General features: G+C 39.6%; 1 protein-coding gene across 1 annotated transcript; it reads right to left on the reverse strand.

Moving 5' to 3' along the window:
* Positions 1-1,262: 1,262 nt before the first annotated feature.
* LOC120525142 (profilin-1-like) lies at positions 1,263-9,869 on the reverse strand. Its single transcript, XM_039747201.1, has 3 exons — positions 9,533-9,869; positions 1,726-1,915; positions 1,263-1,580 (listed from the first exon to the last, which is right to left on the reverse strand). Exons 1-3 carry the CDS (start codon positions 9,662-9,664, stop codon positions 1,483-1,485), a joined length of 420 nt encoding a protein of 139 aa, XP_039603135.1. The 5' UTR covers positions 9,665-9,869; the 3' UTR covers positions 1,263-1,482.
* Positions 9,870-16,408: the final 6,539 nt, after the last annotated feature.

The following is a 16,408-nucleotide window of genomic DNA, read 5'->3' on the forward strand; positions in this document are numbered from 1 at the left end:
TGTGTATCACACCTTGTAAGCCTCAATCACTGGTGTCACACCAAAAGGGTCTCCAAATAAGTACTCAAAAATGTGATATGCAGAGTTTACGCCTGGCATCTGCAGTGAGGCTGGACTCTGGGGATGAAGGCACCATAAACTCAGCTGAAATCTGAACAAACATCTTGACTTGACAATCTATGCAGAGTTAGCCTTTGAAGGCCAAGTTAGCTTATTACTGGAAGATTAAAATTGCTAAATTGTCACACACTTAATTGGTGAAAGGAATGGGGCCTGTCTCTCTGAAGTGGGCTGACCGGTTGTTCCAGTTTAGATCCCCTGCAGCAGAATGTTTTGCCATCCACACTGCATTCAGCTATAGAGAGGTTTAAGCAGCACATCAACCTACTTGGGTGCAAGTCTAGTTATAAATCAGCTGAATGGAACCAGCAGCCAAGGGAGATCAATGAACACACTCCTGTATCCTTTGAGTGCAGTTAGCCATAATGTAGTGATTAAACTGCGGCTTCACAGGTCCGGGAGATCTCAAATATGGTCTACTGTTTGTATGTAGTTCATGTTCTGCCCATGTCATAGCAGCACCAGCCAAGTGTTAAGAGTACAGTGAAATGGGTGGTTGATTTGCTTCAAACCTAGTTTTGTAAAACTTAGTATGGAATGTTATTTGATTGAATAAATTCAAAAAATGTTCTTAGTTGCCAGTCTAGCCAACATGCAACAGGGCACCTGAAGTACTGCACTGAAGCAAGTCTCTCTAAATCTGGAGAGTGCCAACTTCAGGCAGTAACAGGTGACCACACACACGCTTAGGTTCAACACAAAGCATTTCTTCAAATGTGGGACTTGACTCTTTCCTCTCCCCAAAAAGCTTTGGATTTTGTTGCAAGTTTATCCCTACTTGACACTTTGTGGCTTGAAGTTGCTACATTTGTGTATTCAGCACTTTGGGTGTTCAACCCATGCACAGGACTGAATTTTCTCCATAAGCCATTTAGTGTTATTCAAAGAATATATGTTCTGAAAGGACAGCTACTGGATTACATAGAACAATGCTTTAATGAAGAGTCACTTATTTCCAAAACTTCAACTTTGTCAGAATGTACAAATTATATAGTTGATCAAACCCTTATACCCTACTCAATTTTTCCAGACAAGTAAAAACCAAGAAGAGAATTAAGCAGCTGCACCCTTTAGCAACACTACTGATTGGCACATGACTAATTAATGGTTCTATGGCTCACACACCAGACAACTGCTCTATTACACTAAAGACAAACAAATGCACTTGTTTCATTTATTTGTGATGTACATTTGATATACAGGGGAAAGAGGAAACAAAAACAAAACAAACATGATTCTGCATGTGGACTGGAAATGCAGATGCACTCTGAAATGCAAAAAGCAGCCAGAATCAGTAGAACAGCACCTCCTGATGTCATTTTAAGGCACACTCTTGGTCCAGTGGGGATTATGTAACAAAAATCAAAAGTTAGCCTTTTTCAAATAGTCTCTCATATTAAATGCCTTCATGTTCAAATTGCCTCCAGAGGTCCCTTCAGCTCCCATTACAGCAACAAGAGCTGCAATCAAAAGCAAATAAAAGTTTAGCATAAAGAGCACAAGTTAAATCACAACTGACAAAAGGGCAAAAAACCCCAACATTAAAAAACCCACACCATTGACCACTGGTTCAGTAAGTGACATTCTAGAAAAGCAAATACATACTTTGAGTAGATTTGGCGACACAGAGGTTATAAGTGGGACCATCTGATGCTTTTGTGCGCAAGTCTATAGTGTTATCTCCATCTACAAAAAGACTGTCTCGAAGTACTGAGCAATGTAGACCACCCAGATGCAAGCCATTGATTAGCATTTGAGATCGATCTTTGTTAAGAAGCCCATTAATCTCTTCACACTGCAGGAAAAAAAAAAAACAAATATGGCCATGAAGTCAATACTTGCAAAAGCATTATTCTAAAAACAATCATACAGCAAAAATCATTTAAAACACTTTTCAAACTAAATAGTGGAACTCTTTGCCAGGACAGTACAGATAATTTCTAGACATTTAGGGAAAATCTGATATGGTGAATGGCAAGAATGCACCTGGCAAAGGCATATTAGGCCAATACAGAAAGGTAGTTACACTAGATAATTTGAATAACCAAAGCAAAAATTGCTGTGAACACCATGATCTTGAACAGTAGGCGACACCAGTCTAGTACTGGTGTCCTATCACCTGCCTCAGGAGCCAACAGGTTCTGGATGCACTTTAATCTGTGCATGACTAAACAAAAAAACCTTGAGTACAGTCAGTTAATCCCACTAAAAGGTGCAGGCAAGCATTAGATTTTAGTATGAAACGGATCAAAAAAGCCTCAAGTTTCTATAAATGACATTGACACTGTTCAACCTAAAAATTACTTTAGTCAATGCTGTTAGTAAATTACTAAGCTATTAAATCCAATAGCACAGAACGTGAAGCCTATTTGTCTTATCAAGTAATCACATTAAAAGTACATATGCTAGTACTCTTAAGGTCACAAAATGTCTTTTCCAGCAATTTTCAACAACCATAGTCTTCCTTCATATAAATCTTGCCAGCTGGAGATATGCTCTCATGAAGCTGATCTAATGAGACAGACTCAACCACCAAGACCAGCATATTCATACGAGAGATGAACAATCAAAGAAACCTGATCTGGAAGTACAACAGAATGTAGAGAGGAGGAACAAGGAATGGATTTGTTTTGAATTTACATAATTAAAAAAGGGAAAAAAATTAAAAGGTCAGCGATTGTTGCCAAACTGCTACTGGCAATTAGAAAAGGGGCAAGCCCAACAAAGCTGGGATATTGGTGCTTGGTTGGCAAGTGTTATGCGGACTGATTTTGAAGTCCTGTAAAAATTGACATGGTGCAGTGGCAAGAACTTCAGTTGGCAAATCTGACATTCCCCCATAACATGTGTAAAGTTCCACTGGTGTCAGCTATTCATTCTCAAGTAGGTTTGTGACTCAAGCTGCTACATGGCAGCAATCCGCATTGGACAAGGTAAAGGAAATCACTTTCAAAAGTCCCAGCACTGGCTTCCTTTAAACTGTTAGTACCGTCCTAAGTTATTCATCTGCCAATTAGCCAGGAGATGCACACAAGGAAAGCCAGCAGTTCAAAGTTACCATAAAAGCATGGAAAGTAATTCACTGCAACAGATTCCAATGATGTATTATAGGCTGCAGTTATCCTGTATAGGCACTCAGTCAAAAATGTTAACATAGAACAAGATATTAAGGGACATCAGCAAGGGCAACTGGGGAAATCAGACTGAATTTAAGGGAAAGTCGTCTCCCATTTTCTATCACATCTTAAATACAAAATGTAGACACTTTTAAAAGTTCTGGTTTAGCTCTATGGTTTCCCTCTGGTCCTGTATGTCCAGGGACATTTCAATAGAACGGTGCTAAAAAAAAAAATTGGCACACAAAAGGAACCCTGGAATGTACTTTGTGCTGGCTTGCCAAGGCATAACACAGCTAAAGCAAACTGATCTAATTTCAAAGTAAAAAAGTTGAAACAAATTAAGAGCCGAATAAATGTTGTATTCCTTAGCACTTATTTAGAATTCATCAATAGCTTTGTTTTCTCACAAACTCTTAACTTTATATCATAGCAATTAACAATTTAAAACATGACCGATTAAACAGAAATGCAGCAGCTTGGGTTATTTAAGTGGTAATTTTGGGGTAAATGACATGAGCCAAGGAACTCACTTCTGACATGCATTTTCTGCCAGACAGTGGGATTTACATTTAGTGCAAAACTCCAATCTTGCTTCACTTATCTATTCTCACCATAAATTCACTAACCTATATCAAGGGCAGTTATAATACACCCAAGAGTTTAACATAAATCATATTCAACCATATTTGTGAATACACTCAACTCCTGAGGTGTTTTTATACTGAACAAAACTGAAAGGGTTGTCTAATGGACTGACATCTTAAAGATTGGTTCCCACATGCATCCAGGGGTGCTATGAAAGGTTGCTGTCAGTTTAGTTCTCCTAGAAGCTTAAATTATGCCAGGAAACGCTGATAAAAGCAGCTTAAATCCCTGCCAAAGGACATGGAAGAGGCATGCTTTCCTGCACCTACTTGCATTTTTTGGCGCATCTTGTTATCTATTCTCTCTCAGAGAATCAGTTTGAACTAAAACTTGTTCAAATCTAAACAGATTTTCATCACAGCATAGTTTTAGAACTGTAAGAAAATATCTACTTATTGGTTATTTCAGACCCTAACCCCCCCCAATTTATGGATTAGACAAAATCTTAAAAACTACTGTAGTGCTTTAACCTTTACTTCCTTTCAACAGGCAGTCCACAGTATCCATTCCAGGGAATAGAAGTGCACCACTACAAAATATTGTAAACATGACCACTTCCATTGCAACCACAAACTCAAGTTAAAAAATTTCATTACGTCATTTAGCATACAAGCGTTTTGGGTCATGAAGACTATGCAACCACTGGGCTTCTATACCTGTACAGAAAGAATGGGTGCCCTAATAAAGTTGAACTGCTTATTCTTACTTTCAATAAGTTGGTGTTAAAACCTGGCAACCAAGCATTAAATAGTAACTTACTATTTTAGTTTTGCTAGGACTAAGCTATCATATGCAGTATAGCACCATGTGGTACTTGTAGTTTTCTCACCTGCTGAACACTTCAACTCAAAACATGCAGACAACAGTTTACTCCCAAATAGCGTCAAATTGCAAACCCAACAGCAGCCGGTTATGTTCTTAATATAAACTGATGCTAATAAAGGCACTTTCAAAGCACAATCTCAATTTGGCAATTGTGACAAATTAAAGGCAAAGTCACAATAGTGCAACTGGTTCCACAACCTATGCATGACATACAATTCCACAACCTAAAATGCTTCAACTTACTGTGTTCTTAAACACAACAAGTATGGCTTCTAGCTGTCCTAAAGAGTTAAGTCAGTTTGAGCTAGAAGAAACCAATTGGAGCAGAGTATACACAGAATGCTTGGCCAAACAAGCTTGTGCCACAAGGTGATTTTTCTGCTTCACTCCTAACAAATGTTAAGCTAGATGCAGTCAAGAGGATGAAAGATCAATGAAGAGGTTAAGGCTTTGGACTTCAAAATCCAAGGTTGTGGGTTCACATCCCACCACCGACTACACAAACCTGAGCAAGCCCCTTCTCCCACCTGTGCTCCAATTGGGTAATATAAACAATTGTATCTCAAAATGTTGAGTTGCCTTGGATAAAGGCATTGGTCAAATAAGTATATAAAGAACAAGTGCCTGACAGCAATGAACTCCAAATTTAGGTGCAGGCAACATGAATTGAGAATGTACTACAATAAAAAGCCAGTTCTCATTGTTCGCTTCTGGCTGCAATCACCTCTTTAAATTAAAGGGTGCTTGATATGCATGATACAAATAGCTTTCAATGCATAAACCCTAAGGTACAAACCAACCCAATCAAACCTGATCTTGTATTTCAAACATTTATAGATCAATGGGGTAAGGCAATATTGTGACAAAACATTGTTCCACTAAAAACAAGAATTTGCACTTTAGAGTGTATCTGATTTGCACTAGACAGTGGAGGTAGCTGATCAACTCAAGTACTGCAAACATTAGCACTGCTGCAGATTACTGTACCAAGTATTTCAAATTTAAGCAAAATGTGATTAAGAGTGAACAATGTTATAAACAGCAAGCTTCAGATGTAGCATGCAATTTGCATGCGTCATGATAAAACTGAAGTACTCCAGCACAGGCAGTCTCTTACCACCTCTGCCTCACAGGAAAGCATGGATGAAATGCTGAATTTAGAATTCAAAGCCAATTTAACCACATTGGTAAATTCTCACCATAAACCAATTATATTCAAGATCCCATCTTACCTGAGTGATGAAGCTGTGGGAAGCAAAAGAAATGCGGAAAGCAAAGCATCACAGGGATGTCCTTCATGATCAATATTGAACTTTAGCATTTTTTTTTTTAATGTTGTGTAATAACATTCCATGGCAACATTGTTGCAGCACCAAAGGCTTACTCCCATATATTCAAATTTTAACAAAACATTAGTTGAGACTGAAGGATCAGTGTTTCAAGAACTCTAAAGAAAACTCATGCAATGCAGGGTGAATGTCTATTCCCAAATTAGGAATAGTCAAAGGAATTAAATTTAACTGGGATTAGGTGCAAGGTTTCTCAGAAAAATACACTTCCTATAATGAGGGCTTTGCATGTACCCATTCAAATGAAATTTAAAAAAAGGCAATATCATATCATGGGGTATTCCAATAATTCCTACTGCAAGCACTTACAGGTGGCTTTATCTGAAAGCAAGCAACAGAGTACAAAAGTCAAGTGCCCTTTAAACACTTTCCACCTACTTTTAGGAATTGAATTATTCCACCACCAAAAGTGTCCGAATGAAATGCTGCTTTGTAAGACCACTGCCAAGGTAAGGTGGTGAGGAAATTTTAATCAGCCTGCCTTGATACAGGTCACACCACTTCCATGGTAGAAAGCTGTTGCTGGGTGTCTGGTGGATGTCATTCCTAGCAGACTATCCACTAAACCACCTCAGAAGACAAGACACCAGGTTATGAACATAAAGCCAAAACTAAGGGTGCATTCATTTATAACCAGTTCATAAATACACCACAGTAAAGGCCAAATGGTAGTTTACTCATACTGCCAATACTAAATTGGCATTAGTACATGCATGCACACACTGCAATGGATTGGTGTCCTATTCAGGGACTGTTAATGCCTTGCAATCTATGCCAGATGGGACAGGCTTCAGCAACCACACAAAGGCTCAGGATAAGAGATTTGGAAAACAGTCGATTTTACAGCTTCCAAAAACCCACACTTTAATTGGACAGTCAGAATAGTAGTGTTATTCTACAAGTTGAGTTTGAACTAGCACAAGAGTTGCAAACTGTCCTTACCATAACAAAAGTTGAATATGCATTCTTGATCAAATACTTCCAAATTCTATATGGAGAAACAACCAACACTTCAGGCTAAACCCTTTAAATGAATCACAATGAACTGCCAATACACTACCTCAGCTAGAATACCTCACATGAAGAACCCTTTTAATAGCCCTTTCATGGTTAAGACTGCTGAAGACATTGTCAAGTTACTTGGGTAAATAAATTAAGTTGGACAGTGGCTTATCTTTGAGTGATTGTGCAAGTCGAGCAACAAGCAATCTACTGAACAGTTAAAGAAAATGTTCCATTACCAAATTAAAATGGTCAATAATATCCAGAGGCTCCTGAATTAGTTTTAAAAAAGCCTGACAATTCTCCAGCAACAAACATTTAAGAAAATTTAAGTTAGTCTTAATGCCATTTCTGAAGTTTAATGGTCAAAATAGCTGAAAAGCAAAGTTCAAGCCACCATCCGAGATGGAAAGCAAAATGTGTAGACACCATAAGGCAGCAGAGGCATGGGAAGCCTTTCCAAATACAACCTAGTTTTATGATGCAATAGTCTACAAATATGGTCATTACAGAAAAAGATCTGTTAACCACTACCTAAACACACTGAACATTCAGGAGCAGACACTTGAATAGCCCTGCACATGAGTAACTCAAATCAGTAGAACAGCTTACTATTGACTTTAAGTGGTCCAAGGACAAAATGCAAAGACCAATCAATATATCTCTACATCTCTATGTCCATCTATATAGCTATATCTCAATTGGAGTGCCCAACTCAGAAATGAGTAACTAAGTTAACAGTTCACAAAAATACCTTAATAGAATTGACAATGGACACCTTAAAATCCACAAGTGCAACCAATCAAAATTATAGGTGGGGCACCTACAATTACATTTTGCGCTTTTCTAAGCTACTTCAACCACAAACATATAGCATCCACCTGGATTTTTGAGATTGAAGGACTGCACAGAGGCATTAGAACCTCTTCCAGCGACAACCCAAACTTTACCTAGATATATTCTCCCATTTGTGTACTGACAAACATGCTTGGCTTCAGGAAAATAACCTGTTCTTAAATGAAGGTAGTATGGCTGCCAACCATCGCAGCAGTACCAAGGTAGGCAACAGCCCTGGAGGTTACCCAAACCAGCACATTTTGGGGATGTGGGCCAAGAATGTGCAGACAATATCAACTCCACCCAGACTACATCTAAACAGAAGATTCAAACACAGAATGCTGGGCCTGTAACACTGCAGCACTACATGCTGTGTCGCCATGACACTATTAAGATGGGAGGCAAGACCATAAATCGAGTTTAGGCCAGCCAATTGGTTTTAAAAGGCGATTGACGCCTCAATTTAAAATGGTTTAAAGCAACGACGTGTTGAGTTTGTTTTAATAGCCCAGAAAGTTGCGGCTCAAGGTAGACAGACCACACCTTTACCACAGGTGATTCCCAGGAAACTCGGGCTTTGCTGGCGGCTGCACGTGACCTGTCCGCCTAACACCAGAGAGTTCAAATGCATCCGAATGGCATCTGTTCGTACGACTAGAAGGAGTGAACATGTAACTGCTACAAGCCTTCACCTTCTGGAGCGATCAGACATGGGGTTTGTCGAAACAATTCGCGAGCATGTTAATCTAACGAATTCAGTCAAGCAACCCTTCCCCACCCCCCCCCGCCACATATATGGGTACTGCCACTGACGACCGAATAGGAGGCTCGACAAGGCCATCAGCACACGTCTACTTCGCACTACGAAGTTTGGACGCCGAGTTATTGTGACGATGCCGAAGTCATTTTCCCTGTATAACAGCGTGACAAGCAGAAACTCGTGAAAGTCTGTCACGCTGCCCAAATGGTAAAGCGTTGTTAAACTAGCTAGAAGGCAAAATAGTCACACTTACAAAACCGAAACGCCGCAAGGGTGGGGCGGTTAACCCAGCAAATCTTGAATTCCGGTCAAAGTGGCAAAACACACCAGTGTGAAAGTTGTTAAAAAAAAAACCCTCATCCCTACAAATAATGAACAAAAGTAACAGAGGGCGCAAAAACCTAAAGTCCCCAAGCCGGTACAGAGCCACGCCCTTTCGACTGATCCCGCCAGGATGAAGACTTGAAGCCCGCCGGCTCTCAACTCCGAGAGTAAGCAGTCTGGAGAAGGCCGACTTCCGCCCAAGTGCCGCCTCTATCCCGCCATAGCCAGACACGCACACTTTTTCTCTCCCCCAAACAACTAGCCACCCCCACCCACCCATCCAACATGTACTAGGCGGCCATCGATAATATATAGCCGGATGCAGATGATTTTTAGCTGGTCAAGAAAATTACAGCACAAAAAAAACCCACACACACTTCGAAGGCTTAGAAACCCCGTGTTCGCCATACCGACCTAGAAACACTCACTGTAAAAAGTTTGCCCAAAGTTGAACTAGTCGACACGCCAGACTCCAAAAACTCTAGGAGGTAGCGTGTCTAATGCACAGATTCCAAATCAACCTTACCCGCCAAATTTGTTTCCCAACTCACCGTGACTTTGCAAAAGAATTTATCTGGGACACTGGCCCAGACAGATTGGTTGGGCGGCTGATAGCCCATAATCGCCGCGTCCTGACATGTACCATCGGCCATCAGATTGGTCACGTAACCTTGCCAGCTCATGTTGATTAAGTTTGATGATTTCTGAAGAAATAGACTGGCAAAAGGAGAGAAGAAAAGTGCAAAAGCGAACGTGTGACGAGTTTAGAAATAGACTATCTTGTATAGAGTGCAGTCCAGCAACCCCGTCAGCATGAAGACCGGTGCGGCTTTGCGTAAAAAGAAGAGCTCAGATCCCCTGTGCGCGGCTGAGTGAGACAAGGCGCTGTGCGCGGCCGCTTAAATCAACAGGCGGACGTGCGCGCGCCCAGATCCTTCCGCCAACTTCCTCTATCCCAGAGAAACTTCACTTGCCCATTCATTTCTTTGGATTGTTTTTCTTTTTGGAGAGAAATTTGTTTTGTTGTGCTTGTTAACTTCATTTCTTATAAGGCGGTTAAAATTACCTTCTCCAATTGATTTACTCACGCACTTTTTGTGATTACCGTTTATGTCAGAGAAAAAAAAACAAAAACTACCTATAGATTAAAAGCGAGCGCAGATCAGGCTAGGGCGGTGTCCCAGGCACTGGAATTTTCGGTGTTCTTCCGCATGGAGAAGTGCCTAAAATAACTGCGAGGCATCGCGCACGTGGGATCTCCTTTCCCTTTTTCTGGACTACCTCTCGAGGTTCACCGTTAACGTGTTAAGACTTTAGTATAGTAAAGTATACCTTTACAAACAGATACAAAAAATTACAACCGTTGTATTTTTTCTGAACTAATTTTTAGCGCGCTCCATGCACTTTTAAGTCTAAAACTAAAAGGAAGAAACATGATTAAACATATAAGTATCGTATGGTCCATTTAATGATTATTTTTCTATTCCGACCTCGAGATCATTATCAATGAACGGGCCGAACGGAGTTACACACCCAGAGCCAGTATCAGCAACATCCAGCGTAAGGCAGGGTCCAACTTTGAACTGAGCTCCAGTTAGCCTCGGAGCACCCCCGCTTTCCCCTGCCAGAAATTAGCCCCGCTTGCTTGTGTTTAGAATGTGGGACAAACCGCAGAGAACATGCAGATGACACACATACAGTGATTGCTGGAATCTCAATGCATGATTCTGGATCTTTGTGCTACGATGTCGGCCCCAGCCTTAATAACTGAGACTTCACAATCAAACATTAATACATGTATTACCAGACAGCAAAATTCAAGGAGCTCATAAACTTCTTAAACAACTGTGTTGTACAAGTTCAGTCTTTCAGTCACTTGCATGACTATGATCAGGCTTTACAATATGTAGCTCCAGAAATAGTATGCAGTTTCAAAAGGTTCTCTATAAAGCAAAACAAAACATAATCACTTGAGTGGTCATTGATTTATTTGGTTCATTTGGCTGATAGGAGCATGAAATGAAATGACAAGACACAAGCAGTGAGCAACATGTGGTACCACTCAGAATGTTCTAGTACTGTACAAAACACCTAATATTAAGGTTTTGGCTGTGTTTTTGGTCCTGCCTTTAAAATAATGTCTACTATCTTTTATCAGTCATCTTTTGTTCGTTGTCAGTTGAAAATTCTGATGATCATAGAAAAATCAGGCTAACATGATGAAGAATTAGTGTTTTGTTTGCCTACTGTAGGTTATTCCAAGAGAGTTCCAATGATTTTTATTTAATTGCAGAGGCACAGAGTAAGTTTTGTTCTTTGCCTTCATATAACAAATAAGGGTTGCTGGCACTGTATGTCAATGTCTTTCATTTTGTAGCTTTCTGGGTCTCAGTCTAGTCTTGCATTCCTTCCATGCAGAGTTTGTATTGATCTAAAATGTATTCCTCCCCTTTAAGAGAGGTTCGTACACATGAGGGTACCAAGGGAAGGCACTGAAGAGACACACAGGGCAAGAAATATGAAATATTTTAAAATATATTCTATTACCTGTCTTAAGACAGAAAACATGGCTCATTTTTCATAAAATAGCTGGACCAATGACAGTAGAATCTTAGGAAAATTAACAGAATGAGTTCCGAGCATTCTAGTTTTACAAAATGAAACAGATACAGTTTGTATCAGGAACATTATCCAAAGACTAATAAGATTTCTGCAAGTCAATGAATCAATCAACAGACCTTCTGAAGTGAACACTTGTTGCTAATGTTGCTGCTATTAAGTCTCTGGTGAAAGTGTGTCTGTCAGATTACAAACCGTTTCTTTCATTCACCCAGAGCAGACTGTATTTGTTGAGGAGGCTCAGGTCTTTTGATGTATGCAGCAAGTCGTTGGAAATGTCCTATTAGTTAGTAGTAGTCAGTGTATTGTTCTATGCTGCAGTTTCCTGGGAGCCAACTTAACACACAATGCCTGAACAAACTTATCAGGAAATCATGTACCACCACTGGTAGAACCGTGGACATACTGGAAGCTGTTGTGGAAAAAATAATGGTTGCAAAATTCCCCTCTATCCTCTCCAGGAGGTGCTGTCTTAGAGCACTTTTCAGCCACAGGCTCATTCCTCCACGCTATGCTAAGAAGTGCCTTTTCAACTTGCTGCTATCAGGCAATTCAATGCTTGCTCCCTGAAAGAGCCATTTATTACTTTAATTAGGTAATGTTAAATTAATAGAAGTATATTCTTAGTCATGTTAAATTGTTTGCCTATATGTTAGTGCATAGTCAATCTGAGGTTAACACTTTCAAGCTAAATTGTAAATGGAATATTCTAATTATTTCTTGTCATTCTTACTACTGTATATGCTAGTTCCATTTTATGATCTGCCTTGCAGTTGGTAAAGCATGGAGGGCAAACCATACAGAATGTATTGAACATGCTCAGCATTTTGAACATACTGTGGTACTAAAGTGAAGCCTTGAAAATTTACCATAAAATGTAACATAACAACTTTTAAGTATTGAGAGTAACTGAAGTTTAACATTAGAAAGCTAAGATTATAATTAAACAGAGGAGAAACATTTTTGCCATTGTAATAATTTTTTTCTGAATTTTTGTGATTGGTTCCTTTTTAAATTTACACTAAAACTTTTTAAAATTAACTTTATTGGGTTGAGAAATTTCTTTTGTTAGGCGTTTGACTCATGCTGTATCCTACCTTGCCAACTCTGTAGCTATTTGATTTTGGGAGTCTGGAAAAGACGCAGCTACACTCCTGATGCCCTAAACTAAATGCTAATACACTTTCAGTTTATTTTGCAATTTATGGACAATATACATTATTTATTGATTTATTCATTGATTGTATTATTTGTCCTATTAGCCTGTTTCCTTGTTTTTATGTTTCAGCCGCTGTATGCATCTAAATTTCCCTTTAGGATTATAATTTTTTTCTAATCTAATCTAATCTTCTGAATCTGCTTATTCCAGCAATCTACTGCATCAAGTTTAAGACAGAAACCGCCCCTGGATAGGACACCAGTCCATAATAGGCCACCACACACAAAATAATGTACAGCCAACTGCCACCAGTTAACCTAACTTAAATGTCTTCATGCTGTTAGAGGAAAATGGGAATCCCACGCAGACACAGGGACAATTTGGACACCCAATAAAAGCTTCAACCATTCTAGAAATTAAACTTAAGTGCCTGGAAGTATGAGATAGCAATAATATACTATTTGCCACTATGTCACCCTAATTATAAATCAAGTTTTTAAAAACAATGTTTATCATTTTAATTTGTTCATTTTGCCAGTGTCCATCAAAAAGTTGCCGTAGAAAAGTAAGGATTCAGTTTTCCTTTCAGTTATTTTAAAATTGTGTGGCACAGATTGAAATATTTTATAAGGAAGTAGCCAACCAAACATGTGGAAATACTCATAATGAATGAGGTACAAAAGCTGTATGGAGAGAAGTGCTTCTATAAATACGTGGCATCAGAATTAAGGAAGTATTACATCTCACTTTGGTCAAATTGCATCAAATAATGCTGGTCTCATTGCATACCATTATGGGTAGAAGGGCAAGATACTGAGATCTTAGTGACCCCGTGTAAGCGTCTGAGTGCTGGGGCACTTTCGGGAGGGGCTTCAGTGATAGAAAGAGCTGAATATTTTATATTTCATGAGGATAAACAACTTTGGTGATGTCAATGTACAGCTGGTCAGAAAGGGTAATAGTGATTGGACATGAGGAATCCTGGATCACAGTCTTGGTGTATGATTACAAGGTTGTAAGGCTAAACAGATGAACAACTCAAAATCTTTTAACTGTTAATTTCTAAGACATGAAACTAGAGAAGGACACTACATTTGGGATGCAGATGTAAAGAACGTTTTACACCTGAGAATCCACTGTTGTTGGCAGAGTGGTGCATGTGCATCAGGGCTCCAACAAGTGAGTACATAAGTGTGGAAGAAAGAAACCTCCTTTTAATCAAAAGTCAGAATAGTCACCTGCACTAATAAAGTTCTCCTTTAACTCAGGTAACTATGAAAGACTATTTTTTGCTGCTCCAAGTTGAGGGACACACAATCTCTGGGGCCCATATTTGTTAGTTAGTTAGTTAGTTGTCATTGTGATACAAACATGGTGCGTAGTGTACAGAGAAGATCATGTTGACATGTACAATATGATTTTCTCTGTTAGGCAACTGAGGAAGAGTATAAGAAACAGCAGAAACAACTCTACCTTGTCTTCATCATTCTTACCAAGGTGTTCAGCCTTGTGAGCATAAAGGGCCTCATTGAGCTCCTGACCAAGATTGACTGTCCCCAAACAGTGCCCAGAATCATCAGGTCATTCCATGAAGACATGAAGTGGAGAATCGTATTTGATAGCTCAACGTCAGAATCCTTCAACATGCTCAGGTGAAGCAGGGGTGTGTTCTAGCTCCAACACTGGCTGGAACCTTTTTTCCAGTCCTGCTTAAGTATGACTTTACAGAAGCCTTGCAGGGCATCTATAAATGTACAAGATCATATGTCAACCTCTTCAAACTGTCAGGTCTTAGAGCAAAAACCAAAGTGTAGATGCAATATTTTGGAAATTTCTTGTTTGCTGACAACATAGCTGTCACTAATCAGGCTCAGGAGGATATACAGGCATTCATTATCCACTTTGCAGAAACCTGCAAGGAGTTTTACTTCACCATCAACGTAAAGAAGACATGATAGGTTATAGGCCAAGGAGTCAATGCCAACCCTTCCATCACTATCATTGGTGGAAGCTGGAAGTCATCCATGAGTTCATGTACCTGGGCTCAACCATCTCCAACAAACTCTCACTCAAAAGTGAGATCAACACGTGCATCAGAAAGACAGCTACAAACTTGTCAAAACTGATAAAGAGTGTATGGGCCAAAAGCAAACTAACAGCATATGGCAATGAGACTTGGATGCTGCACACAAAACAAAAACAGTATCTCACTCCTTCCACATGTTCTTCCTCTGGCGTATATTTAGCACCACTTGGAGAGACAAGGTCACCAATAATACAGTGTTTGAGAGGGCAAACACCAACTCCATCTTCACTTTTCTCAAGCCCATATTTGTATGTATGTCCTTGTTGGGTCACATTTCATGTGCAGCAGATGTTCCGATACCCAAGGACCTCCTCTTTAGAGAACTGGCATCTGGCAAGAGGTCCTACAAAGATATCTGAAAAAGTGACCGCAAGTCTCTTGGCATCAACAACAGCACTTGGCAGTTGATCACCTCAGATCTGGGTGGAGGCTGTATTGAAGGGTCTCTCAACATATGAGGTTGAAGCAATTCAGAAAGCTGACAACAACAGAGCCCTCAGAAAATACCATGCTGAAGATGTTGGATCTCCCTCAGCATTCTGTTTAACATAGTGTGGCAAGGACTGCAACTCTGGTATTGAATTCCATGAACACAGTAAACACTGCTACAACCAGTCCACCAAGGGTGCAAATGTAGTATCCCTTGGGAGCCTACTATTACTACACAGTGTAAATAATACAATGAAATTCTTACTTATGTGTTTCTTTAGAACATTTATAATAATGAGTCTTGTAGGGGGATCATGCTAGAAATGTTTCTATGATAATAATAATAATAATAATACATTTCCCATGCTCAAGGTGCTTATAGAAGTAATCGAGAGCAATCCAGTATATCCATTATAATCAAGAAGACAGACCATTCCCTGCTCCTAGATCACCACTGGGCAAAGAAATATTCATAAGATTCATCCCATTAACCACAGAAAGATTCAGTTGACCTCGAGGCTGCAAACCCAGTCAAGTCAAAGCCCATAAAGTCTCTAAAAATTAATCCAAATCAATGCAGTTTGAGTCAGATGCTTCCATGAGCTATATCCCTGAATTATATAAAAAAATCCTGGGACGAGATGAGATTTTTTAGCCTGGGAAGAGGTGTGACTTTTTCAGAGAGATACTTTCAAGTCCTCCGAGACGAGACTTTGTGCCAAGAGATTTAACCACGCCCAAGGCCGGAAATAAAAGACAAAGAGTAGATTACAAAGTTGTATGTCCTAAAGAATGCAAAAACGTTGGCGCGATACACATGCAGAGCAGGTTAGAGATAATTAAATTACTAAAATTCGAAAGTCTCAAAAAAAGAGAGTACAGCTCGCATTCGCGCAGGGGACGAAGCCCCCTAGTATACAATAAAAAAGTGAAAGAAGTTTAAGAAGTGCAAATTTAATGCAAATCTTAGCGAAAAGTGTTGATAACAGGAAGGAGCACCAGTAACATGCGTGCACTGGTGTCCCCTCCCTTGTTTGAGAACTAAACCAGTTGCTGCACAAAGGGCATAGACAATAGACTATTGAACCAGGAGGATGTGGTATATGGTCAGATGAACAAAACTAGTGTGAGTGT

The sequence above is a fragment of the Polypterus senegalus genome, chromosome 3, assembly GCF_016835505.1.
Source record: "Polypterus senegalus isolate Bchr_013 chromosome 3, ASM1683550v1, whole genome shotgun sequence".
NCBI lineage: Eukaryota > Metazoa > Chordata > Cladistia > Polypteriformes > Polypteridae > Polypterus > Polypterus senegalus.

Coding starts and splice junctions, on each gene's coding strand:
- LOC120525142 (XM_039747201.1), bottom strand. CDS start 9,664: ATGAGCTGGCAAGGTTACGTGACCAATCTGATGGCCGATGGTACATGT. Junction 1,916..9,532: donor AATTCTTTTGCAAAGTCACG/GTGAGTTGGGAA, acceptor TTTTTCCTGCAG/TGTGAAGAGATTAATGGGCT. Junction 1,581..1,725: donor TGTCGCCAAATCTACTCAAA/GTATGTATTTGC, acceptor TTTTGATTGCAG/CTCTTGTTGCTGTAATGGGA.